Here is a 27,021-nt window from a genome sequence, read left to right on the forward strand (position 1 = left end):
ACAGGGTGGATATGCATGTGTGGAGGAAGCGAGAGCCTCATAGCCATGGGATTGACCACTTTATCGATGACAAAAGGGCCCACAAAATGGGGCAACAGTTTCTTGGGGCCATGCACGTTCAGGTGCCGAATGGAAAGCCACACCCTGTCACCCAAGCGGTATTTGGGCTCCTTCTGTCTATGGGCGTCAGCATACACCTTGTAGGTGTCCTTAGCTTTGGCCAACTCGAACCGTGCTTGTTGCCAGAGGCGGCGCAAGGACTCATGATAGGAACGTACCGTGGGCAACTGGCTGTCCCGGGGTACCTCCCAGGCTGTAGTGCGAGGGTGACGGCCGTGGAGACAAAAGAAGGGGGACATACCGATGGCAGAATGCTTGCTGTTGTTGTACGCGTATTCCGCCATCCACAGCACCTCGGACCATTCCTTCTCAACCATAAGCAGTAAACAACGGAGGTACTGCTCCATGGTGTGGTTTGTCCGTTCGGCCTGACCGTCGGTCTGGGGGTGGTACGCTGATGACAGGCGTACGTCCATCTCGAGGATTCTGCAGACCTCCTTCCAGAAGCGGGACACGAATTGTGAGCCCCGGTCCGTGATAACCACTGACGGAATGCCATGGAGGCGGACTACTTCGTGCACAAAGATCAAGGCCAATTCCGCAGCGGTGGGCACTTTCGCCAAGGGTATGAAATGCGCCAGTTTGGAAAGGTGGTCAACTATGGTAAGAACCGTGGTGTGCCCTGTCTTGGTGAGAGGGAGTTCTGCCACGAAATCCATGGAGATGGTGTGCCAAGGACACGGTGGCACAGGGATGGAACGCAGCAGACCAACAGGGGGCTCTGACCTGTTTTTCCCTAACAGACAAACGGCACAGTTCGTTACATGGGTTTTTGTGTCGCTCGCCATTGATGGCCACCAGAACTGTCTTTGCACTAGCTCAAACATCTTGTGATAACCAGGGTGGCTGGAGAGGACATGATCATGGCACATGCGGACTGCTTTTTGCCGACAGGGCACCCCAGGTAGGTACAACTGGTCCCCCCGAAACAACAATCCATCCACACAAGTCACCCCTTCGTGGCCCTCTGCCAGGACACCTGGATCGGATTGCTCCATGTCTTTTTTCACCTGTGTCATGAATTCCAAAGACGTCACTACGCCCTGAAAGTGCTGTTCCGAGATGATGGGAACCGGCTTGGTGTTATCGGCCTCCTCGTCGGACTCGTCTAACCGTGAAAGGGCGTCTGCTTTGGCGTTTTCTTTCCCAGGACGGAACGTGATTACGAAGTTGTATTGATTGAAGAATAAGGTCCATCGGAGCTGTCGGGCGGTGAGGGCACGTGCTGATCGTAAAAACTGGAGGTTCCTGTGGTCTGTGTAGATGGTTACCGTGTGTTTGGCGTCTTTTAGGAAGTGGCGCCATTCCTCGAATGCTGTCTTGATTGCTAGAAGCTCCCTGTCGGACACTGTGTAATTGCGTTCTGCCGGTTGGAGTTTTTTGGAGTAGAAGGCCACTGGATGCAGCTGTCCGGTATTGGTGCTTCGTTGGGACAACACGCCCCCTATGGCGTCCTTAGCGGCGTCTGCCTCTACTATGAAGGGTTGTTCGGTGTCCGGGTGCACCAGAACCGGGGCTATGGTGAAACGCCTCTTTAGTTCTTGGAAGGCGCTGTCTGCTTTCTGATCCCAACTAAAACGCACCCCTTTGCGCAGCAAGCGTGTGATAGGAGCCACCATCTCGGAGAAGCCTGTGATAAAGCTACGGTAGTAGTTGGAAAATCCTAAGAACCGTTGGACCCCCTTTACTGACGCCGGAGGAGGCCAAGACAAAATGGCTTCTACCTTTTTGTTGTCCATTTGGATGCCTGCCGGAGTGATGATGTGCCCCAGGAATTCAACAGCTGTGACGTGAAACACGCTCTTCTCCAATTTCACATATAAGCGGTGTTTTTCCAGCCGCTGGAGGATGGAACGCACATGTTGCACGTGTTCTACTTTGGTCTGGGAGTAAATCAGGATGTCATCGAAATAGACGATACAGAACACATCTATGTAGTCTCGCAACACCTCGTCGATGAAGAACTGGAACGCTGCGGGGGCGTTACAGAGTCCGAAAGGCATGACCTGGTATTCGAACAGACCGAATTTCGTTCGGAAGGCGGTCTTCCATTCGTCCCCTTTTCGGACTCTGACAAGATGGTAAGCACCCCGCAGGTCGAGCTTGGTGTACACCGAGGCGTTTTTGACTTGATCCAGGAGGTTGGAAATCAGCGGTAGCGGGTACCGTTTTTTTACGGTGATGGCGTTTATCGCCCGAAAGTCTATGCAGGTCCTCAGATCACCCTCCTTCTTCGATACGAAGAAGAGAGAAGAGGACACCGGAGACCTGGAATGACGAATAAACCCGTTGTCCAAAAACTCGTCCAAATAAGATCGTAGATGGATGTTCTCTTTTTCCGTGTGGGAATAGATTCTGCTGCATGGCAACTTAGAGCCGGGGATCAGATCTATTGGACAATCGAACGACCGATGTGGGGGCAGGGTGTTGGATCCTTTTTTGTCAAATACTTCTGCTAGGTCCTGATATTCCTCTGGTATGGCTGCTTGGGAAACCAACCCCATGCCTTGTAATGGCAGCGATCGTGCTTGTATGGAGCGAACCTCCACAAGGTCGTCCTTCGCATAACAGGTTCCACAGCAATGCTCCGAATCTAGGTGTATGATTCTGGACACCCAATCGATGCGGGGATTGTGCTTCACCAACCACGGCAATCCGAGAATAACCTTGAATTGAGGGGCGTCAATGACGTCAAAGCAGATGGACTCTACGTGGTGGTTCTCAAAGGTCATAGATATGTTCTCGGTTTGCTGCCTGATCGGGCCGGACGTCAGGTCTGTTCCATCCACAGCCTTCACTGTTTCGGGTTGTGCTTTCGACACTGTCTCTATGCCCAAGGTACGCAAATAAACGGTGTCGATAAAACAGCCTGTTGCACCGGAATCCACCATAGCGGTTACCACCCAGGATCTGTCTGCCTGATTACGTAAGGTCACTTCTACCCCTATGTGGTGGCTGCCATCAAACACAGCAGGGATCGCTAAGGAGAAAGATGAAGAACCCAGAGGACGGATCCCTTTGTCTACTGGGTTGTCTCGTTTCCCGACTTGTCACCTTTGGTGATGGGCAACACAAAAGGCCTTCTGCCACGAGGTGTAGTTGGTTTCACCGGACATTCCCTGACGAAGTGTCCGCTTTTACCGCAGTATAGGCATTGGTTCTGTTTCCTCCTTTTCTCTCTTTCTTGGCTAGTCAAGGGTCCTCTAATGCCCCCGATTTGCATGGGTTCCGGAGCCTCGCCCTGGGGAGCGGATTCGTCTTTGGTTTTTGCAACACCCCTGTCCCCAAAGGACAAGAAACGGTTGTCACTACCTTTGCCCTTCTCAGTCCTCCTTTCTTGTAGTCGGAAATTCATTTTCACCACCATATCGATGAAGGGACCTATTTCATCAGGCGGATCGTGAAACTGTGATATGAGGTCTTTTAGATCATCGCGCAATCCCCGATAAAACACGGACACCTTCTTATCCTCCGGCCACTGGGACTCGATTACCAGCCTGCTGAATGTGGTGATGTAGTGGAGGAGATCCTGGTTGCCTTGTGTGAGACTGAGCAACTCATTATCAGCGGCTTGCACAAAGGTGTGATGAGCGAACATACGTCGCATGGCTTCCTTGAATGTCGGCAGGTGGTGTAGCATGGGGTCATTGTGTTCAACCAAGGCAATGGACCACTGGGCGGCGTCTCCGCCCATGTATGACAGGATGTAGGCTACTTTGGATGCATCGGGAAAAGCAGCGGTTCTAGCCATGAAATGCAGATGACATTGATGGATGAAAATGCCGTACTTGGTGGTGTCACCGTAGAAGCGTTCAGGTGGTGCCAGTTGTACAGGATGTGGTGTGATCACTTGTATGGCAGGATTCGGAGTGGTGGCAGTGGAGGACCCCCCAAAGGTAAACGTAGGCTGCCGCAACAGACCTTCATGTAACACTCTGGGACTAGGGGTGGTTCCCCACGGACTGGTAACCCCCGATGCCATTTGGCCCTGTAGGGTAGTGATATCCTGGCGTAAAGTGAGGTTCTCGGCTTGCATGGCAGCCAACATGGCCGCTATGTCTCGTAATGTAACCTCCGGGTCGCTCATGTCATCTGTGTGGAATATAAATCGTGGGCTTCGGATTCTGTCAATGAACCTCACAAGACTCACCTTTGCTTGTGAAGTGATTCCGCAGAGACGACAAGAGCACCCGTCCCTGTACCCACCTGACACACTCGTGAACAGTAGGAACCAGCAGGGATGAGATGGACGCAGGGAAGGGAGCCAGAAAAGACGTAGTGGCTTGGTGTGTGGAGTATCCGGTGCCCTCTGGAAGACAGGAAGGACCAGATCACTAAAGAACCCCAATTCCTGTTCTAAAGCACCCTTACAAACACACACACAGAAATGATAGTCTTCCGGGGACTCACCGATGCTTCTGTGGACCACGGCACCCAGAATCAGCGCTGTTCCAGGCGAGGTGCTCCTGGACACGACTACCTCCGTGAAACCAAAGAAAAGCGCTCCTGCGCCCTCGTGCCAAAAGCAAAAGTCAAACTACGGGGGCAAGCTAAAACAGTGGCATCCCAAAAAGCAAGGTAGGTTAAAGAACAAAGCTCCAGCTCTGTGGCGTACTTTGCCCCAGCAGCGCTCCTGCGCTATGAACTCATATGTCTCCCTCAAGCGCTCCAGCGCTAAGAAAGCAAACAACCCCCAAGCGCTTCTGCGCTAAACAAAACAAAACATCCCACAAGCGCTCCTGCGCTATGGGACCAAGATAACCCTCTTGTAACAGTAGCGCTCCTGCGCTATGAACTCATATGTAACTCGCAAGCGCTCCAGCGCTAGGAAAGCAAAACAACCCCCCCCAAGCACTCCTGCGCTAAGCAAACAAAGTATCCCACTAGCGCTCCTGCGCTATGGGATTAAGACAACCTCCAAGCGCTTCTGCGCACTGGAGGCTCTAAGGCGGTACAGGATCAATCACTCGTTGTACGCTCCAGCGCGGCGAGAAGGATCTACCAGGTACGCCTCAACGAAGAAGGTAACAGGTTTCTGGAGTCGCGACTCGACTCGGGTAACAGCACTAGCGTCCCGGGGGGAATCCAGTTTAATCCGAAGCACGGATCCGGCGGGAAACGCAAAGTTTAAGTGTTTCCCCCGGAAGTGCTTCAGCGACCTCTCGTGTGCGGCAACAACTAGACCGGGACTCACCCTCCAACCGGAAGTGAGTCTCCCGGTGTTTCTGTGTGTGCGTTGCGGGGAGGCGGCAAGAGCCGCGGAACCTGACACTAATAACTGAATAATTAAAAATGATTTAATACCCACCCTTTACCCCTTTAAAAGTAAAAACAACACACTAAAAAATAAACAATGACCCAAAATAAATATCAAATAATTAACCTTAATTAACAACTATATATAATTAATTAAACACAAATGACTTCCCACCCTTTACTCCTATAAAAACCACAGCACACTCCTACAATTAATTACACAATTACCATAATTAATTACCAATTAATTTATTAAAACTAATTAACAACCAATTATCAATTCATCAATTAAAAATAAATTACTTCTCATCCTTTACACCTATAAACATACACCTAAAATGAATTACACAATTACCGTAATTAAGTACCAATTAATTAATCAAAATTAATGAATAACCAATTATTAATTAATTAATAATAAATTACTTTACCCATTTAACTCAATAACATACCAATTAAACAAATATTAATAAATAAAAATTAATCAATACATTTTATATAATTAAATTACTTCCCACCCTATTCCCCTATAAACGTACAACCCGCTATGAAACAAAAAACGCAAAATTGAAATAAAAAAAAATGAATACATTTAATATAATTAAATTACTTCCCACCCTATTCCCCTATAACCCAACAACCCGCTACAGAACTAAAAGCGCAAAATTCAAATTAAAAAAATGATAACTACTAAATATGTAACAAAGATATTAAAAATACAAACATACATATAAAATGTATACTAACATACATAACAATAATAAAAACAATATTATTAACAACTATAATTTTGCAAACGATATTAAACACTTCGATATTTTTAAAATCGATATCACTTACCTTAATTCGATATTCTTGACTACGATATTCTTGCTGTCGATATTTCTTACCCACGATATTAATGACTCGATATTTGTGCAACTCGATATTTGTATTCGATATTCTGTCTCTGCACCCAGTACACTCGTGGAGTTGACAGATTTTTGTCTATTCCATGTTACACCTGTAATGTGGAGTTATGGCCACATTCTGCCTAGGGGTGGGCGGAATTTGCGAAATCCACTTTCGCAAATTATCGCGAAAATGTTAAAAATTATCGCAAACACGCGGAAATAACGCGAAGATGCAGAAGTTTTTTTCCCGCATGTTCGTGAGATTTTCTGCATGGTTGCGGCTCGCCAACTTACCCATGTGGTTGCTCGCAGGCGCGGCCATCTTGTTTTCAGTTGTCTCGCGGTGCATGATCGCGAGAAGAAAGACGTGATCGCGCGACGCATGACGTCACTGCGGGCGCGAACTGTCACGAGACAGCGCAAATGGCTAAAAACAATACAACATCTCATGGAGAACGCGACCGGATCAAGAAAACTTGACGGCGAACACAGGGATTCAGGTAAGGCGATCGCGCGCGCGCGAGAATGTATTATTTTACAGCGCGAGCAAGAACCAAATTATCGCTAAGCTGCGGAATGTGGAAATTTTGACATTTTCGCGCTTTCCGCGGAACGAAATTTTCGCCCAGGCCTAATTCTGCCAACCACCACATGGTGGAGGTGCTTCTCGCTTGTGAATGGCCAACAGAAATTTGGTGATCGCGAGCAAGAATTGCCATCCCAGATGGATTTTTAGGCCCTAGGAGAGCACATAGTGAGATTTTCCCAACGTGAACGGTCGAAACCGTTTGCAATGATAAAGCTGCTGCTCAAGTAGAAAATATACTTGAGCGTCAGCAAAACTAACTGGGGAAGCAGCGCCCTCTGGTGCGCCACGTAGTGCCGCTTGAGCTGATGCACAGTTTTTGGGCGAGTCGGGTCTTTGCAGTTGCAGAGGTACCAGCAGCCAGGCAGGGTTTGGAACCAATTTCAGACCAGGTCCTCTATTCTTGCAATGTTGGCTCTTCTTTGTCCTTCTTCTCTTTCCAGGTAGGCAAATACTGATTTTAGGGGTGTTCAGTGGAGTGTTAGGTAGTAGTAGCGAATGGGCTACTCACCCCTGGGGTGACTATACCCCCTATATGACTACTTCCTGTGGAAAGTAGGCTTACTCATGGCCTAGAGTTCGTAATTTAACCAAATTCCAAATGTGAAAACCCTTCCGTATTTGTCCTCTTCAGGTGGCCCTCCTTAGGGGTGTGGCTGGCCTGTAAGCATGAAACGCATTCTGACTATATGTTCCCCAGGTCTGGGGGAAGCAGTTGTCACATATCAAATGCAGACAAGGCTTAGAACCATCTGGCCTTGACATGCTAATTCACTAGCATGCTGCTGGAGGGGGTGTGATCACCTTCCTCTGGAGCAAGCGTTGTTTCTGACCTCTGAGGGCCTGGCTCTCACCTGCAGGTTGTCAGAAACTTGCCAGTGGTGGCAGACAGGAAAATACAAGTCAGCCAGCACACTACATGACTAGTAGGTTTCAGGGGGCACCACTAAGGTGCTCTCTGGGTACTTCATAATAAATCTAGAACCGGCATCAGTACAGAATTCTTAAGATGTGGTGTTTGAAACCAAACACCATTATGTTCAGTGCAGAAATCATGTAGCTAGAAGACTCGTAATGACCAGTGACCAGCACATATTCTTGAAGTGGCTGCCTGATCACATGCAATGTCTGGCATTGGAACTAGACATCACAGGGGCATATCTGCTCATGCAGCTTTGTCCTCACATATGATATAATGCACCATGCCCTAGGACTCTAAGGCATGCTGTAAGGGTAACTTACATATAGTATATGCAGTGTGCATTGCTATTTCCTAAAATACTAAAAATGCTAAAAACCAGGAAGGGTTCCCTCGCGGTATGAGTACAGCGCCGGGAAACCCCAAAATGGGGTAGCTGTGCGCTATATAAGTACAAACACATTTCACGCAAGGAGTGTGACATGTCATATTTTTAGAATGGTTTGCACCATTTCACACAGCCTGCAATGGCAGTCTGCATGTAGTTTTTGTGTGTGCCCCATTGGATGGCATAATACATGTTGCAGCCCATAGGGACCCTGTTCAGTACCCATGCCCTAGGTACCAGGTGTACCATTTATTTGGGACTTACAGGGATACTAAACTCCTTGCCAATTTGGTTACAACTAAACATTTACCTTGTTTTAGGGAAAGAGGATTGGCACTGTGGTCTGGTTAGCAGGGACCCCGTGCAACTTCAGTCATAAAGCTTCAATACTAGGGCAAAAAGTGGGGGTGACCATGTCAATAAGGGGCATGTTCCTACACAAATCCCCCTCACCCCTAAATGAAAGGTAAGGAGACAAACCTTTTTCAAAAGATTCTTCATTGTCTAAGTGGAAAAACCTGGTAGGGCCATCTGCATTGGCATGGTCTGTTCCAGATATGTGTTCCACTGTAAAGTCCATACCTTGTAGGGAGATAGACCCCCTTAACAGTTTAGGATTTCCCCGCCCTTCATTTGCATCGCCCATCTGAGTGACCTGTGGTCCGTTTGTACAAGGAAATGAGTACCAAACAGGTATGCTCTCATCTTTTTCGGGTTTAAAACTACAGTAAAGGCTTCCCTCTAAATGGTACTTCAACGCCGCTCCCTAGAAGTAAACTCCTGCTAATAAAAGCAACAGGCTGGTCATTGCATGATCGCTGGTCTGTGATAGGACTACTATTATCCCATGTTCAGATGCATCTGTCTGTACAATGAACTGCTTTTTATGATCTGGAGGTTTTAGAATGAGTGCTGAGCACATTGCTTCCTTCAGAGTGTCAAAAGCCTTCTGGCAGGTGACTGCCCATTTCACTTTCTTGAGTTGTTTCTTGGAGGTGCCACGATAGTACCATACCCCTTCAAAAACCTCCTGTAATACCCAGTCAAGCCAAAGAATGCCCTGAATGGAGTCTGGGCAGTTGGAGCTACCCAGTCCAGAATAATCTGAATCTTTGGTTGTAAGGGTTAAACTTGGCCTCCACCTTCAAGGTATATAACTGAGCCCTGCCATATCTGGCACGTGCTTGCATTGATAGTGAGGCCTGCTTTCTGCAATGCCTCAAGGACCTTTTACAGGTGAATCAGGTGATCTTGCCAAGATAAACTATAGACAGCAATATCATCCATATATATTGCACTAAAAGACTCCAGCCCAGCCAAGATTCTGTTCACTAGCCTTTGGAACTATTTAGTCGGAATGGCTTTACAGTAAACTGGCAATATCCATCTGGGGTTGAGAATGCTGACTTCTTTTTTGCTCCAGGGGTCAGGCCAGTCTGCCAGTACCCTGGTGTTAAATCTATAGTACTGAGAAATTTGACTACCCCTAACCTGTCAATCAGTTCACCTGTTCTTGAAATTGGGTATACGTCAGTCTTAGTGGCTGCTTTGAGACCTCTGTAGGTCACACAAATCCTCAGCCCTGGTTTACCTCCCTTGGAATGAGGCTTGGGGGACAAAGACCACTGGGCTGGCCCAGGGGCTCTCAGAGGGTTCAATCTTCTCTAACTACAGCATCTTGCTGAGTTCAGCTCTGATGCATTCGTTGATCTGGTCAGACTGCCTGTTTATTTAGTTTTTGACAGATAGTCTGTCCCCAGTGTCCACATCATGTGTAGCCCTGGGCAGAGCTCACTGAGTTTCACTACCTGGAGTTACCAACAAACTCTGCAAAATTCCATGTGCGGGCGGAGTTTAGCTCGGCCACCCCTAGTTTACTTCCACTCAGCAGCAGCACTCAGCGTTTTTGCGAGGGACTGCACCCAGGACAGATGTAGAGGAGAAACCCGAATGGGAGGTGTGTTTTCTTCCTGTCTGCAAATGATTATCACCCACGAGTCTGGTGATGTGGGCTGAGGTCAGGTGAGGTTTTGAAAGGTGCCTTAAAAACAGAATAATTGTGATGGTCATGCAGCAGTAAAATCAGCCTGGATGCAAATACCTCAGAATTGTTTGATATTCAAATTAGAAGATCTGCTGAAATCTGTGTAGTTATTTGAACAAGAGCGAACAAGATAAAATCGAGTTCAGAAAGAGCAGATGAATCTACAACATTGTCATTTGTTTTAGTCTTAAGCAAGCATAAACGCTCTTCTATGTAAGGCCCTTGAATATAATAGAATAGTGCAGGTATTTACTCACCATGTCTGGTGAAGCTCACTCCTCATGGCTGTGCTTCACTCATTGCTGGCAGTAACCAATGGGTAGTGTGTACGCTGAGCCAATTCAAGCATGTGCTGCCCCCCATGCCTTACTTCAATAAGTGTCATGCTACCTAATTACTTAGGTGTTAAGCTTAAAATAGATGACACAATACATTCCAGTTGGAGAAAAGTTCTCACATTGTTTTACAATGGCTTTATTGTACTAAATCAGAGTGAGATGCAGGAAGTAACAGATATCTGCAAAACCAGCATTTGACAAATGAGCAGTCTTTTTCTTCAGATGCATGGGCTTAATCTATCCAAGTCTCGACAGCACACAATAATTTGCAAAGGAGCATCATGGTAGTGATGACAGGTATATTAAAGCATAATTTATGTTTACTCCAGGAGAGGTAGAGATGACGACTTGATATAGGGTAAGTTTCCACATTGTCTTCATGGCAGAACAGGGTCATCTAGTTGTTCACATGGATGATGTGAAGAAGCAACTGTAGGAGGCTGGTAGATTCAATTATGCAGATCGAGGTAGTGAACAAGGCAGTAGGGCTAGTGAAAATGCAATGGGTTGTGATTGAGCTGTGCAGTAAAGCATTTGGTGATCAATCTGTGCTGAGGGTCTGCAGTGAGGGCACAAAGATTTTCAGAGGCTGTGCAAAGGAGTGTGTAGAAAAGGGTGATGCAGCAATGTGGCAGTCTAATTTACATGGAAGAGATGGAGTGGATCTAGAGTGCAAAAGGGCAGGGAGATGAAGAAATGAAAGTGGAGAAAGTGAACTGCAGTCAGCTTTCTACAGGGATTGAGGGTGGCTAAAAGGCTGTATAGAAGGGATGATGAAGCTGTGGCGTGAACCATACAAAGCTATCGTGGGGAAGTGGCAATCACGTTGGGAGGTTCTCTGCAATTCTGCCTCTTTGATCATACCTTCCTCTACATGCTGCAGCAGGGTCTCCCAGCACTGTTCTTGCACCTCCCAGTTCCTTCTTCTATTTGTCCTTCCTCAATCAGAGTTAGGGCCATGGGATTGACAGACAGCAGTGCGCAGGTGCAAGACGCTCCATAGGCTAATTTAGAGCAGAGGCAGCAGAGAGTTTCTGAAAACTAAAAACCTTTCCATAGAAACAGGGAACATTTGTAACTATAAATCTTATGGAGGCAGGTGACACCTACAAAGACTCACCTGTTTATGAGACAGAAAGCGCATACAACTGATCAACATCATCTCACCTGCATTGATATGCATGATCCAATACCACCAGTATAAATCCATTCCCTGATGCTGTTTGAGGGTTTCAAAGGGGACCCCGACCACTGGTAATCGAATTAATGAGGCCTTTGCTTTGTTACCTGTCTTGCCATTGGCTTGACAGCAAACACTGGAGATGAAAAACCCCTTCACTTTCTGGGATATGCCTGGCTAGTATAAGTGGGTGACTAACCGACTCCAAGTTATATTCCGACAAAGATGTCCAGCCAGGCAGATGTCATGAGCTGAGGTGGGTAGGAACTCTCTGTATTGCTGGGGAACTATCACTCTCCGAGTGGCACCAGGATTGGGGTATCTGGCCTCAGTATACAGGAGTCACTCCTCCCAGTCGGCTCTGTGGGAAGCAGTGACATCTCCCTTTTCTTGGTCAGCAGCTTGCTGTCTCATGCTCTCAAGAGTGGGACATGGCTGTTGTCCCTGACAAAGATATCCCTTGAGGGTTCCCCTGGGTCCAGGAGCTCTGCCTGGTAAGGCCCATGTTCATAAGGCTCAGTCCCCGCAAGGGCTTACAGGTCTTTTCCATGAGGAGAGTGGACCTGAGCTTGTGTCGCAGGAGAAGTTGGTTTCCCAGCATTCTTGCCTTGTTTCTTAGAGGATTGGGCCATTGTTCCAGGCTCCAATTGCTCCTTTCACCCCGGGCTTTACTTTATGCTCTTGTTCATACACACCCATTCCGGTATTCCCAGCATGGTGGCATGGGTTCTCATCTCTACCTCAGCCCATGCCGAGGACTCCAGATCATTACCTAGCAGATATTCTACTGAAACTGCAGAGGACACAACCACCTTCTTTTGGCCAGTGACCCTTCCCCACTCTAAGATCTCCATGGGATGAGCCGTAAGGATATTATCAGCATTGATATCTGGATACGAATGTCCAGTAAAGTACTGTTATGGGGATATCAGTTTTTAAGTCACCTTGATGACACTTGCACCTATTTACCTCAGTGCATCTGCTTCAACACCATTGATATGTGTTTTGTATGTATTTCTCCAGTTTACTGGGCCAGCCAGCTAGGGTAGCTATATACACCCCTCCCTCTGAGATTAAGGTAGATTCAGTGTGGTCTCTGATCTGGTCAGGGCACACAAAGGATCCCACCTGGAGACTAACAACCCCTGAAGGTGCTGCAGTAGAGGAAACCTTTTTGGGGCAGGTAGAGTCCCCATTTTGGTACACATTCTGTTTACAGAAATGGCATCAAACCTTTTTGGGATCCCAGTGTCTACCCTGGTACCCACCCTTTGATTAGGAAGTATCTCTGGATCCATTCTCCTGAACAGCTCTTTGTTGTCCTTCACAATACTCTTTGGGTTTTCCCCTTTGGTTCCCACATCTTTCCCTTGGGGTAGCAGTAACCCCTTTCTTTTAGTCAACCCCTCCGTAGGTCATCCTGGAAACCCTTGTTTTGAGCAAATGGTCAGCCTTCTTCCCCAACTCCTGGGGAGAGACTAACCCTAAGTCCACCAAGTACTGAATGAAAGTTACTTAACAGATACTATTTCATCATCAAATTATAGAGCCTGTCATAGTCTTACACCTTACTTTCTTTTAACTAGACACCTAGGGGTCGCTTCCGATGTGGGTCGGAAAGTTCTCCAACCGAGCCAGAGTGTTTTCCGACCGAGCGAGTGCGATGCGGCCGCATGCGGCTGGACTCGGTTCGGTCGGGCTCCCATAGAAGTCAATGGAAGCCAGTCGTACGATGCGTACATGGGCTCCCATTAACTGAATTGGTATGTCTCGCACAAGGGCTCCCCCTACAGTGGGTACGCATTGGTGCCATCCGCACCATACATGTCTGTGCTGGGGAGACCCTTGGGTCTCCCTCTGTGTCCGAGTCATAAGGCTGCGTGTGATGGGGGTCCGACGCGAACCCCCAAAGGCAGCTTCCCAGGCGTTTTGTGAGCCAGAAACTTCGGCTCGATCCGGCTGTCCGACGCGTACATCGTACTCGCTCGGTCGTGAAACGTCTCCATTGCGCAGTGCAAATCGTGTCTGTACGAGTCAGTTGGAGCGGCTCGGATCCGGAAACGGTTCGGTCGGAACACACGCGTACACCCGCATTGTACTTGCTCGCTCGTACAGGTGTCCGAGTCGGTCGTGAAACACGCGTCCGACTTGTGCCTTTTTCCTGCCGGATCATGTTCGTAGCCCTTCCGAGCGAGATAGGAATCGACCCCTTAGTATTTTAGTCTACAAAATCCACCCAGAACTGATTTGAGGTTTTGTGAGTATCCCTGGACTTATTCTTGTACTTTACAGTGGTGAGTCTAAGCCCTCAATCAGGGTATCCTTCAGGAGGTCATACGACTCGGCATCTTCCTCATTAAGTATCAAGAGTCTAACCCTGCATTCCCACTGTAGAGAGCCCGAGTGTCTCTGGTGTAACTTTGTCATTTTTCAAGTCCTCTCAGATGCTGTAAACTACTTTGTGAATTCATCACCCTCAACATATTTGGGAACAATCCTTTTGGGGATTTTGGGATCAAAAGTTTCCTCTCTCTCACTATTTACTTAAATACTTCCACCACATATGGGTTCTAGACCCATCCCATCCCAGCCCTCTATCTTTCTATGGCCATTATCTTGGCCTCATGGGCTGCTCTTCTGGATAGTCTAGTAAGGAACACATCCTGCTCATCTATATCCTCCAGGTCACTTTCAGTGGGAATAGGGACAAGGTGGTGGTTGGGGTCCCCACCCTCTGACACAATGGGGGAAATTCACAAACATTTTACGCTAGGTTAGCATCCAAAAGTGATGCTAACCAGCACAAAACCAGCACAAAATGTCTTTTTACTGATTCACTTTCTAGTGCAAAACTTTTTTTGCGCTAGAAAGTACCCACGAGTAATACAAATCCTCACAAATGCTGCTTTATATTACTTTGCATTAAGGGAAGTTACATGGGAGGTACATGGGTATTCTCATGCAAACATCAATGCTTTTTTACGCTAAACCCTATCTACTAACATTAGTAGACAGGGTTTAGAGCCAAAAATGTACGCAGCTGAAAAGCAGTTGCTGAAAGGAAAAATGTTTTGTTTTCTCATTTCTTTTCCGACTTTGCATGTGTGCAGCGCAGGTTTAGTTCTTTGACTATATCCTCTGAAGAAGACATGTTTAGCGCAGTTGGGCCATTTTTAGAAAACTACACAAACAATTCTAAAAGACTTTTAAGGCCTAACTGACTGGTGTACTTCGTAAATCTCTGAAGCCATTAGACCTGGGGGGTTTAACACAAGGCCCTAATCGTTCAGATTAGAGATGTTGAAAAACATCGACAAATAAAAAACAATTATTGTCTAAAGTAAATTCTGGATTTCTTAGTGGAATCACTTACTGACAAGAGTGGTACCAGCAAATGCAAAGTTTTGTATCCTACCGCTGATCCACCAAATGTAGGAAGTTGGCTATTTATGTAGTGTACCAATGTAAGGGTACACCATGCAACTAGTCCAGATAACCCCTGTTTGGTTTACAGGGTTTACTTTAATAATCCCAAGTGCTCTATTTGTAGTAGTGTGGTCTAGCAGCTTAGGCTTATCAGAGGGGAATGTTGAATATTTGTTGTACAAATAGAATCAATAAATGAGACACACAATCCAAGACAAATGTAGGAAAAAATTGCAGATTTTTATATAATTTTAAGCACAAACATTATTGGACTCAGGTAAGTACTTTTGGAGTTATAAATTTGTGAAATATTAAAATAAAATACTTGAATAACGGTTTTTGAAGTGTGAGCCTCGAACGCTGTAATTTTATCCAATAGGTGAAAAATATACTGTTTACAGTTATATGCAAGCAGTTCTTTAGGGTATTTTTCAGGACTTGAGATGCTTAGAGGACTAGGTCCAAGAAACCATCAGCAATTTAAATTTACCTGTCCTAGTGAGTCCCAGTGAAGAGATGCTGGTTGCATTGGTACCCTTGAGTGCTACATGTTAATTCAATGTGCAAGTAGCTGTTAAAGAAAGGCCACACCTTGGGTCCGGCAGTATCCTCTATTGGGCTTGGCTCTTGAGGGTCTCTGGAACAATGGTACACTTTCATATTACTTGAACTCAAGCTGTGGGGCTAATTTGCAGAGGTGTTTTCATCTGCGGGTATCCAGAGTTAGCAACTACCACTTCTTGGGATGACCTGGAGAGGGGAGAAAAACAAGACTCCAGGGCCACTCTCAATGAGGCTCTCATAAGTCCCTCGTTGTCAGGTCATTGGTGGTATCCATACTGGACATTCAATAAGCCCTGGTTGTGGCAAGTGCTCGGATACCAAGTATATTGGTGCTGCCCGGCTCCTGGAGAGTCTATCATCTTGAAACTCACAGGAAAGATGGAGCTACCCTCCTAGAATCATGGTGACCTCATCTTGTTGTGATGCACTCTTGGTAGACCCGATGGTCATCAAGACGGAGTACCGGACAAGTGTGGTCAGTGCCTGCAGCTGCAGGGTAGTGACTTCTGCACCCAAGGGAGATGCTGCTGTGCTTTTGAAGTTCTGTATGGTCCTCCAAGATTTTAGGAGGATGCACAGATTTTGGATGAGTCAGGTCTTTTCAATTGTCAGGGTATCAGCAGCCAGGTAGGGCTTGGTGCCAATATTAGAGCAGGTCCTCTGTTCTTACAATAGCTGCTCTTCTTTGCCCATCTCTTTCCAGGTAGATGAATCTGTCAGTCTGGTGTAAGGTAGCAGGCATTAGGCTACTTACCCAGGAGTGAAGACACCCACTATATAACCACTTCCTGTGGAGAGTTGGCATATTCCTGACCCGGAGTTCCTAATTTCACCAAATTCAAAATGGTGAATCCCTTCCTCAGCTCTCCACTTCAGAAGCCCACCTTAGGGTGTTTCTGGCCTGTAAGTATGACACATCTTCTGACTATCTAATTTCCCATCTCCTCTGGTGCCAAATGGGCCCCAGGACAGGGGGTGGCGTTCCCCTGGTCTGGTGGAAGCACTTGTAACACACCAAAGGCGGTTTTGAAACCTCTGGCCTTGACATGCTAATTCATTAGCCATCCAGCAGGAGGAGGTGTTATCACCTTGCTCCAGAGCAAGCATTGTTTCAGACCTCTGGGAGTGCAGGCTCTCACCTGCAGGGGGTCCGAAGCTTGCTTGTGGTGGCAACCTGGCATATGTGCCTTGACCAGTGCGACACAGACAATAGATATTGGGACTGCCAGACCATGGCAACTGAAATGACATACTAACTGCAACAGTGAGAGACTGATTTACTTGATCAATTGCCCTTGCGGTTTGAGATATGTTGGTATGGCCACACGGAAGGTAAAATCCCGGATTATGGAATATACCAGCACAATTCAATGTAGAAAACAATCCACCAAACTAAAAAATCACTTCCTAGGGAAAGGTCACCTCCCAGATAATCTTAGATGCATGGTTCAGGACAAACCAGACTTGACACCAGCCTCACCGAACTTGACAAAAATTCTTTTGAAAATAGAACCACATTGGGTGTTTAGATCGGGGATGGATAGGATAGGCCTGAATAATGAGATCCCTTGACAATTAATTTCATTATTCCTGTTCTTACCTACAATTGACATCTAGTCACATAGCTTTCCATGGCACATCTATGCTCATAGCTAATAGAGAGTGGCTAACTGATAGGATAATCACCTTTGGTTTTCTCAGTCTTGCTTGGCATTTATTATTTACACATGTTGCCATTATTCTTAGCTTAGAGTGCTGAACTATTTTGCCATAAATGTGACTTGAAAATATTCCCTTCACTTTATCATCGCTTTCTGATAAGGACTACATTTCCTGGTATAACACCATACATATAGAATGCAGTTATGACTTTAACGCTAGCTAATTGCCCTAGACGTTTTTAGCATTCCTGCTTGATACATGTATTCTACGGGGCAGATTTACAAGACCCTTGTGACACATTTACGCCGACGTTGCGTCACTTCTGTGACGCAGCGGCGGCGTAAACCATGCGCCATGTTGCGTCTTATTTACAACGTGACGCATCTAGGGAGATGCGTCACGTTGTAAAGCCCTGCGCCACATTAAACCTGCGTCAGGTTTACTGTATGCAGAGTGGGCGTTCTGTCGGAAAAAGCCTTGGAAAAGTGATGCAGTAAAATCTACAAGATTTCACTGAGTCACTTTTCCGACGCCGCTGCGTCAAAACCCTGTGCCTGCTTGAAGCAGGCGTAAGGCGTGACGCAGCATGTTAGGTATGGGCAGCCCCTGAGTATTGCTGGAGTTGCGTTGCGCTTGCGACACGACTCCAGCAATGCGCCGCCCTTACGCCATCAGATGCTTCATGCATCTGTTTATCCTTGCGCCATGATGCGCCGTATTGTAAATGCGGCACATCTGTGGTGGCGCAAGGATAAACTTGCGTGACGCATCTTACCTGGCACATCCCTGCTAATTTGCAGGGATGTGCCAGTCCTTGTAAATCTGCCCCTACATATGCTTTTGTTTTGACAAAGTTTGTGACTATGATGCAACTCAATTGTCACATTGGGTGCAAACGACCATTCCCAGCATGCCCCAGATTCACAGGAATCAGTGACGTCCTTCTCTTTGGGTACAGTATAATATCCTCTCATAAACCGTCCAAACTATCGGTTCCTGTTCCCTGGCGTGTACCATTGCTACATGGAGAGTTAAATGATTCATGCACTGCTTTCAGCACAGCACAAGTTCTTCCCAGTCGGGTTTACGCATGAGGCACCCGCAGCTTCAATAGCGTCTGCCTCTTTTTACCATAAACACACACAGACACAGCTTAAAAGTAGTGTGCTCGGTATTCACACATTTACGTGTATGGTTGTCGATCAGACAATTTTACGCCCCCTTTTCTTGCATTTAAGCAAGCATCTATTTTACCAACTGGCTGGTCATCACCACACATTGTATTTGGTTTTACAACGGGGCTACCACTTATGATAGCGTCCATCAGGCGCTCACTTCCCATTCATAGTAGAATGACACTTTTAAAATAGAGCGGAACAACACTAAAGCATGTCGTGCCATTAACACTTGTGCTCAGATTGACTTTTAACCTCCAGCTCCAGTGCTTGCTGCTGTCTTACCTGAATATCTATTCCTAGTTGACTCCTAATCATTTTTGAAACAGAGTTCTGGTCCTCACTGGTCCTATATTATGTTGCCACACCCTCATATTCCACATGATTTATAAGTATGCTTTCTTTAACTATCACGCAGGTTGCAAATTGGACTGCCTTAGAGCACCCATGCCTAGGAGAGCTGAAGTATGATACCTGACTGTGGCGGGTAAGTGTCTCCTGGTGGACACCCCAAATAGTGCTCCAAATAATGGCTTTCACACATTTGGGTAGTTATGCATGACTCAAATCACTCTTGGTGTTACTCTACTTTCAGAGACTTAGAGAAGTATATGATACTTTGGGAGCTCCAACTACATGTACAAAACCGAGGTTTACTAGTTATGACAACATTTATTTCAAGAAAGAACTAATTACCTGTCGTATAATCTTTTGATAATTCCCAACAGGTACAACCTGTGAATCCACCCTCCACAACAAATGGATCACTGATTTTGTATATGTTTTTCTTCACAATACATTTCTTTTTCCTGATTCACTTTTCTCTTTGTTGCAGTAGCAATTATTAGATCCTGACAAAGGCCATGACACTAATTTGGTCACGGGCAGAAACATGTTGATCTGTAAGCAACATAAGCAGGTTTAATATTCCCCCCATGTTTATCTGCCTTTGTTTTTCATCCTAACATAGATTTGCCTGAAAAACAATGTGCGGTGAACCCTCTAGCTAGTTTTAAATCACTTACTGATTGCACCGCACCCCTCACCACGCCTTTCAGCTCACAGACGGTATTAAGTCGATACCTCCCTAGCAATTAAAACATCCCTGAGCTCCTACCTCTCAGTGAGGGGGTTGTAGCCCGCACCGTGACTAGGATTCATGTTGTGAGGAGGTTCCCCAATGATGAAGCATGCCACCTTTGGTTGGTGAGGGACACCATCCTATAAAGGGACACCTTTCTAGGTTTTGTTGTTGCCCCCTTTAACTTAACTTCTCTTTCTAGACCCAAGGGTTCTTGTGTTTTCAATTAATAAAGTAAGCGGAGCATACCCTCGCTGGTCTCTAAACCTCCTCTAGCCCCACCCCATCCCCCCATTTTGTGTTTCTCTTGGCAGCCTAGAGGATACCAGTCAGCCAGTAAATTAGAGGACTAGTAAGTTTCAGGGGCACCTCTAAGGTGCCATCTGGGTGCATGTAATAATAAATGTAGCATTGACATCAGTACAGCTTTATGAGGCTGAGGTGTTTTTTACCAAACACCATTAGTTTCAGGGCAGCCATCATGTAGCTGAGTAACCAGTTCTTAGTGCAGATACTCAAGGTGGCTGTCTGATCACTTGCAATATCTAGCAATGGACCTAGACATCACAGGGTCATATTTGCTCATGTTGACATGTCTTCACATACAATATAATGCACCCAGGCTTAGGGCTGTAATGCCTCATTTGGGGGGACTTATGTATAATATATGCAGTGTACATTGGCATGGCACACAGGGAGTGTGCAATGTCATGTTTTCGTGATTGGTGTGCTTCATTTCACACAGCCTGCAATGGCAGTTTGCAAGAGTTTTTTGTGTGGGTCCATGAGGGTTGCATCATACTGCAGGCTTTAGGGACCGTCTTCAGTACCCATGCTTGGGTACTAGGGATGCCATTTACTAGGTACTTAAGGGGGTGCTAAAGTCCTTGCCAATTGGGCTGCAGCTGAACATTTACCTTGTTTTAGGGAAATATCACTGGCACTAGGGACATGGTTAGCAAGGACTCAGTGCAACGTCAGTTACAGATCATCAGTATTAGGGCAAAAAGTTGGAGTGACCATATCAAAAGGAGCCCTTCCCTACAATTGTGGATTGCCATCCATTATCACAAATTCAGGGTTTGTTGGCTTTAGATTTGGATTTAAGATCAGCCTATCATCAGGTACCACTCACTCTGGAGTCGAAAGAAATAACAACTTATGTCAATATCGTTGGGGTATATACATTTTTGTCCTTAGCATTTAGAGTGGTGTCCATAGCAAGTGGGTTTAAAAGTTAATGGATTCAATTTTAGTTGGTGTAAAAGGAGCTTACCAAACTGATTTCGTATTTTTGGCTGATAAAGTGCAATCTCATTATGAGATTCTGGAAAACGTATTGGATATATTTATAACCTTAGGCATCATTCACAAGCAAGATAGGTGCCACCTTTTCTTACAACAAATTAGATTATTTAGGTCATAACACAACACCAATGGGTATCAAACCAAAATTGTTACTCATACAAGCTGTACAGGAAGCAAGCCCTTTAAAAGGCAAAGATACAGTAAACTCTTTTTATAGGCTTGAGTGAATATTGCTCTCTATTTATTCAAGGGTATGACTTTGTGGTTCAACCACTGCACAATCTTTTAAAGAAAGCTGTGTAGTTTGACTGGACTAGTATAGTCAACGAAGCGTATGAAACCATCAAGCACTTGAATATTTCTGCACCAAAGGCACTTCACTTTTATAGTAGGAAAAAATCTTTTTTGACTGTTGATGCTAATATGGCAGGTTTAGGTGCGGTTTTATCACAGTGGATTGATCATAAAAAACAACTATAGTTCCATTGAACAAGAAGCGTAAGCTTTTTGTTATCCAGAAACAAATTGGAAATTTTTTTAAGGGGTTCTCAATTTGATTCATTTACAGATCCCAGACTTTAATTTATGTGTTATTTGGCAATGGTTCAGGAAAAGTGTTGGCCCGGTTAGTCAGACTATTAGATTATTTGATGGAATCAAATATATTCCTTGTGGAAACATTATCGGGGCAGATTATTTATCAAGAATGCCTTTAGAGATGGTAGAGCAATTTGATTGTTTGGGCAAGATAGAATCTGGTGTGGCATTGGTTGAAGACATTTTGTAATCCAGAGGAACATTCTTAACATAGGGTTGGATGGAAGGAATGGAAAAAGATTCAGTTTTGCAGGTTGTGAATATCTTTGTTGCTAAAGGATTGCAAAAAGCACTACAGTCCATGTTGAAACCTTCTGCACAAGTTAGCAGTGAGCTCTCTGTAGTCAAAGGAATATTTATGCATAATGAGTTATGTGTTACACCTATATCAATTTGTGAAATGTTTATAAAGGGCTGCTTATGAGGGACTTCTTGGTGTTGATGGAAAATGTAAGAGTCTAAAGCAGTACTTTTGCTGGCCATCCATAGATTCATAGGTTAAAAAGTGGATAGCTTCCTGTCAAACATATTTACATTCAGACAAACATTGTATGAAAAGCCAGACTCCTATACACTTGAGGGCATTGCAAGGCAATGCAGGCCCTTAACTGGTATTACTAAGCCTCACAAAGCCACCTTGCATGGCCCTGTTGGTTTAGTAAATCCAAAGTAAAGCAAGACAGTGTCTTTTTCTGCCTTGTGTTAACTTGCAAAAGAGACAATTGATGGACGGAATGCTGGACAATGCAACCATTCACCCCCAGTCACAAGGATCTGGGTTAAATCCATCATTCTTTTGCTCACCACACGACCCCAGTTTGGACCCAGCCATATGCAAATCAGTCTTGACCCTGTTCCTTGTGGGAACAGTCCAGCCCGAACTGCCAAGCCAGGTCCTCCCTGGACCAGAAACAAGCATCCTTGGACTGGTTTCAGGGCATCACCCTTCATCAGCCAGGCTAGCTTGAATCCAGTGCTGTAGTGAGCACGGGACCCACGTCTGGGCATACCCTTCCCACTTAGGGCAACCTATGCAAAAGAAACAATTGATGGATGGAATGCTGGACAATGCAACCATTCACCCCCAGTCACAAGGATCTGGGTTAAATCCATCATTCTTTTGCTCACCACACCACCCCGGTTTGGACCCAGCCATATACAAATCAGTCTTGACCCTGTTCCTTGTGGGAACATTCCAGCCCAAACTGCCAAGGCAGGTTCTCCCAGGACTGGAAACAAGCATCCTGGGACTGGTTTCCGGGCATCAACCTTCATCAGCCAGGCTAGCTTGAATCAAGTGGTGTAGTGAGCATGGGACCCATATCTGGGCATACCCTTCCCACTTAGGGCAACATAAGCAAAAGAAACAATTGAGAGTTTGGGCTGGACTGTTGCCATTGGGCACAAGGTCAAGACTGATTTGCATATGGCTAGGTTCAAACTGGAATGGCATGGTGAGCAAAAAAACGATGGATTTAGGCCCAGATCTCTGTGCTGGGGTGAGTGTATGACATTGTTCTGCATTCTGTCCATCAATTGTTGTTTTTGCATTTGTCACCCCGAGTGGGATGGGTATGCCCAGATGTGGGTCCCGTGCTCTTCATGCCACTGGAGTCAAACTAATCTGGCTGATGAGGTGTGAAACCCCGAAACAGGTCCTAGGATGCTTGTTTCCAGTCCAGGGAGGAACTGGACTGGCAGTTCGGGGTGGACTGTTCCCATTGGGCACAGGGTCAAGACTGATTAGCATATGGCTGGGTTCAAACTGGGATGGCATGGTGAGCAAAAAAACGATGGATTTAGGCCCAGATCTCTGGACTGGGATGAATGTATGACATTGTTCTGCATTCTGTCCATCAATTTTTGTTTTTGCATTTGTGTTACCTTGCAGCAGGAACCCATGCCATGGATGTACTGGGGGCATTACCACACATCTAACCCATGAGTTTTGACACAATCCCAGATTTACAAAGGTCTGTAAACCAGGTATTGCACCAAAACGGTGCGCCTCCCTCTCCTCCATGTAACGAGGAGGCATATAATTATTTCTTCTCCTTACTTCCTTTTTATAGGCATGCTGAATTCACAAGAACGCAGAGAAAGAGGGTAATGCCTTTCATGATTGTTTTTGTGCAGGAGGTAAATCCTTCCTGCTTAAAGACAACCCTGCTCGTAATGAAGGCACCCTTGCACCATTTGCCTGCATTGGTGCTGGGCAGCAGTAAGTGCGCCAGAGCTACGAGATCGATGAAATGTGCCATATCATAGTAGATATGTGGCATTTCTGCTCTCTCCCTATCACGCAATGCAGAAAATTGTCTTGTTGAATTGTGTTGCATGAAATATTGTTAAATCTGCTCCTTGGTTCGTTTACCTGATAATGGTTGCTGTAAACTGGCATTGGATTTTGCATGCCCTGTTGATATGACACCTAGTGATAAGAGGTACTATTTGAATTTACATCAGCACCCAATTCCACTGCGGTGATCAAATTTTTGTTTGACATATTTGTAAATTACATACCACCAAGGGGTTTGTTCCAGACATTGGCATATACTTAATTTAATCACAAATGAAAGATTTTATTTCTGCTCCTCACATTAAACATTTATGGATGCTGTTATTCTCCAGCTTTAAATGGTTTGGATGAGTGAATAAATAGATTCCTAAAAAAGGGTGTATCAGTGAAAAATATTTGAAGCAAAATGTGTGCTTAAGTTTGATCATCCCACAACAATACAACAGGGGTATAATCATTTAAGTTATTACAAATGAGGAATCCCAGATCAAAACTGTGCCCAGATTGGGTCCCGTCATTGCTCAGAAAAAATAATAACTGTATGTGTTAAGTCAGCAAAACGGTTTTTCATAAAGTTCCTCATCAACAAGTGTTAAATAGATCTAAAACTGATGACAAATACAATGCAAAATATTTAGCATTTGCAAATTGGAGATTGAGTTTTAATCAGTAAACCTAATAGAGTTTATAGTGCGAGAATCAATTTATACACCACCAGTACAGGTTATTAAACTGTGTAAGGGTTTGGTTTTACTGGATTGAAAGGGATGGTGCTGTAGGAAGTGTTTAGGTAAATTGGCTTAGATATAAGCTAGTAACATTCTGAAATAAAACAAATTGAAACTTCAATATTAATGTGGGTGCTCAATGTGGAGTTTTGTGGTGGATTAGAGGATGTGACGAGGATATGACTACCACCACTAATTCACAAGTGACAAAATTCTTGACAAATTAGAGCCACACTTTTAAGAAGCTACGTCTTCATTTTTTATGACAACTGCAGTATCAATTCTATGTTGATCAAGGGGTGCATGATTATGGTGATAGGTCTACTAGCAATGTCTCCATGCCTGTAAGATTTAAAGATTAATGTTTACATTAATAAGAAACAAACATTTAGGAGTTCATCTCAGTAGGTTTGATGTTAATTCTTTAAGAAGGTGAAACAAATGTAGTTTATATAAGATGTTTGTGTTATGCATATTGTGTTCCAATGTAATTGTACTTACCTGCATGTTCCCAGATGGTATTCAAATGCCTCGTGTTCTGTGATCTGGTTCTCCTCTCCCTGGGTTCTAGCCAGTGGTGCTGACCAGTAGTTTGTTCCAGAAGTCACAGGAGTAGGAGGTGCAGGTCCCCTTTACAACTTTGAATTAAAGACACTTACACTTACCTTGTTGTGGGAGTCCTCACTTCACAAACTAATTCACAAACATTGATGGTGGACCCTAAGAACAGCAATGTTTTTACAATACACCATCATTTTAACATTTATTGAGAGGGTTGCAGTGCTCTTGCACATAATGTTTAAAAATGTCAAGGCTGATGCACAAAGGCTTTGTGCATCAAGTAGGTTTGCCAGGTTGGAAGAATTGGTATAATCTAATGTATTTCTGCTTATGATTGCGTTCTAAAATTTCATGCACCGGCTCTTGTGTGTACAATATGTGGGTCCCATAATAGAAAAGCTCCTCGTATAAAGCAACAATTTTGGTCACTTTCTGAGTTATGTTATATGTAGGGTCACAATGACCATTGACTACTGAGCACATTAATTATTCTACAATCGTAACTTCTACCCAAAAAAGAGTTTATTACATTGGGGACAAAATGGTGGAATGAGGAAGGGCATTACGTGTGTGTCAGAAACACCGAAGACCAAGACAGTGCTGGTCAAGTAGACATGGTTCCTGAGAAGACTTAGCTGATGTAGAAGAGTCTGGTGACAAAATAAAAAAACTACTATTTGAGAAAGAGAGCGGGGAAAAATTAAAAAACTGATTAAAGTGTATTTGTCTTTGTATTTAAACAGTGAAACGGGTTGAAAAAGGAAGATAAAAATGGTATTTGTTGGGTGTAGGAATGTAAACCTAAACAGCAGAAAAATATCAGACATATCATTTAATTTGGTCATTGTTGTGAGATGTTTTTTCTATTTCTTATCAATGGTCCTTTTTTCTCCCACAGCCAAAGAATGAAGAGGACATGGTTCATCTTACTGGGGTTTTCCGACAATCCAGGCCTGCAGGCACCCATCATTCTTCTGCTGTTTCTCATTTATCTCGGTTCCATGTTAGGGAATTTCATTGTTATCTTCATCATTTGTCTCAGTCCTAATCTTCACAAGCCCATGTACTATTTCCTGCTCCATATGTCCTTCCTAGACATATGTTCCACCTCTGTCACTCTCCCTAAAGCAATTGCCATACACTTCACAGATGGGAAGTTCATCTCCTCAGCTTCGTGCTTCACCCAGATTTACTTTTTCCTCTTTTTCGTGAGTACAGAGATGATGTTGCTCACAGTCATGGGATATGACCGATATGTTGCCATATGCAATCCCTTACGATATGCCACAGTCATGAGCAGAAGGATGTGTGCTCAACTGTCAGCTATCTCTTGGGCCATAGGAATACTGGATGCAATGCCTCACACCTTCTTGCTGTCCAGCATGTCTTTCTGTGGACATCAGAATCTTGATCATTTCTTCTGTGATGTACCTGTACTCATACAGCTCATCTGTAGTGACATCACTAGCATTGTCATCGCCATCTTCACAATCGGGTTCAGTTTGGGGGTCACTTCCTCAATCATTACTTTAACATCCTATTTCTTCATCATTTCCACCATCCTGGGAATACGCTCAGCTGCTGGAAGGCGTCAAGCCTTCTCAACATGCTCTGCTCACTTCACCACTCTCCTTCTCTTCTATGGGACTATTTTTGGTGCCTATCTCAAGCCCACCTCAGTGTACGCCAAAGGGCAAGAGAAGATATTCTCCTTGCTTTATGCTGGCCTCATTCCAATGCTTAACCCTGTCATATACACTCTTAGAAATAAAGAGGTGAAGAAGGCAGTAAAACAAGCCAGTAGGAAGGACACTGATTTCATAGACAATTCTGGATAAAGTTGTGTACCATGTTGTGGAATCCAATCAAGTCAATTCATTGTATTGCTTTCATTGG

The 27,021-nt window shown here is 45.0% G+C and overlaps 1 protein-coding gene across 1 annotated transcript; it reads left to right on the forward strand.

Moving 5' to 3' along the window:
* Positions 1-4,507: 4,507 nt before the first annotated feature.
* On the forward strand, positions 4,508-26,963 carry LOC146813304 (olfactory receptor 5G9-like). Its single transcript, XM_085615369.1, has 2 exons — positions 4,508-4,698; positions 26,024-26,963. Exons 1-2 carry the CDS (start codon positions 4,508-4,510, stop codon positions 26,961-26,963), a joined length of 1,131 nt encoding a protein of 376 aa, XP_085471495.1.
* Positions 26,964-27,021: the final 58 nt, after the last annotated feature.

The sequence above is a fragment of the Triturus cristatus genome, chromosome 7 (genome assembly GCF_964204655.1).
Source record: "Triturus cristatus chromosome 7, aTriCri1.1, whole genome shotgun sequence".
Taxonomy (NCBI): Eukaryota; Metazoa; Chordata; class Amphibia; order Caudata; family Salamandridae; genus Triturus; species Triturus cristatus.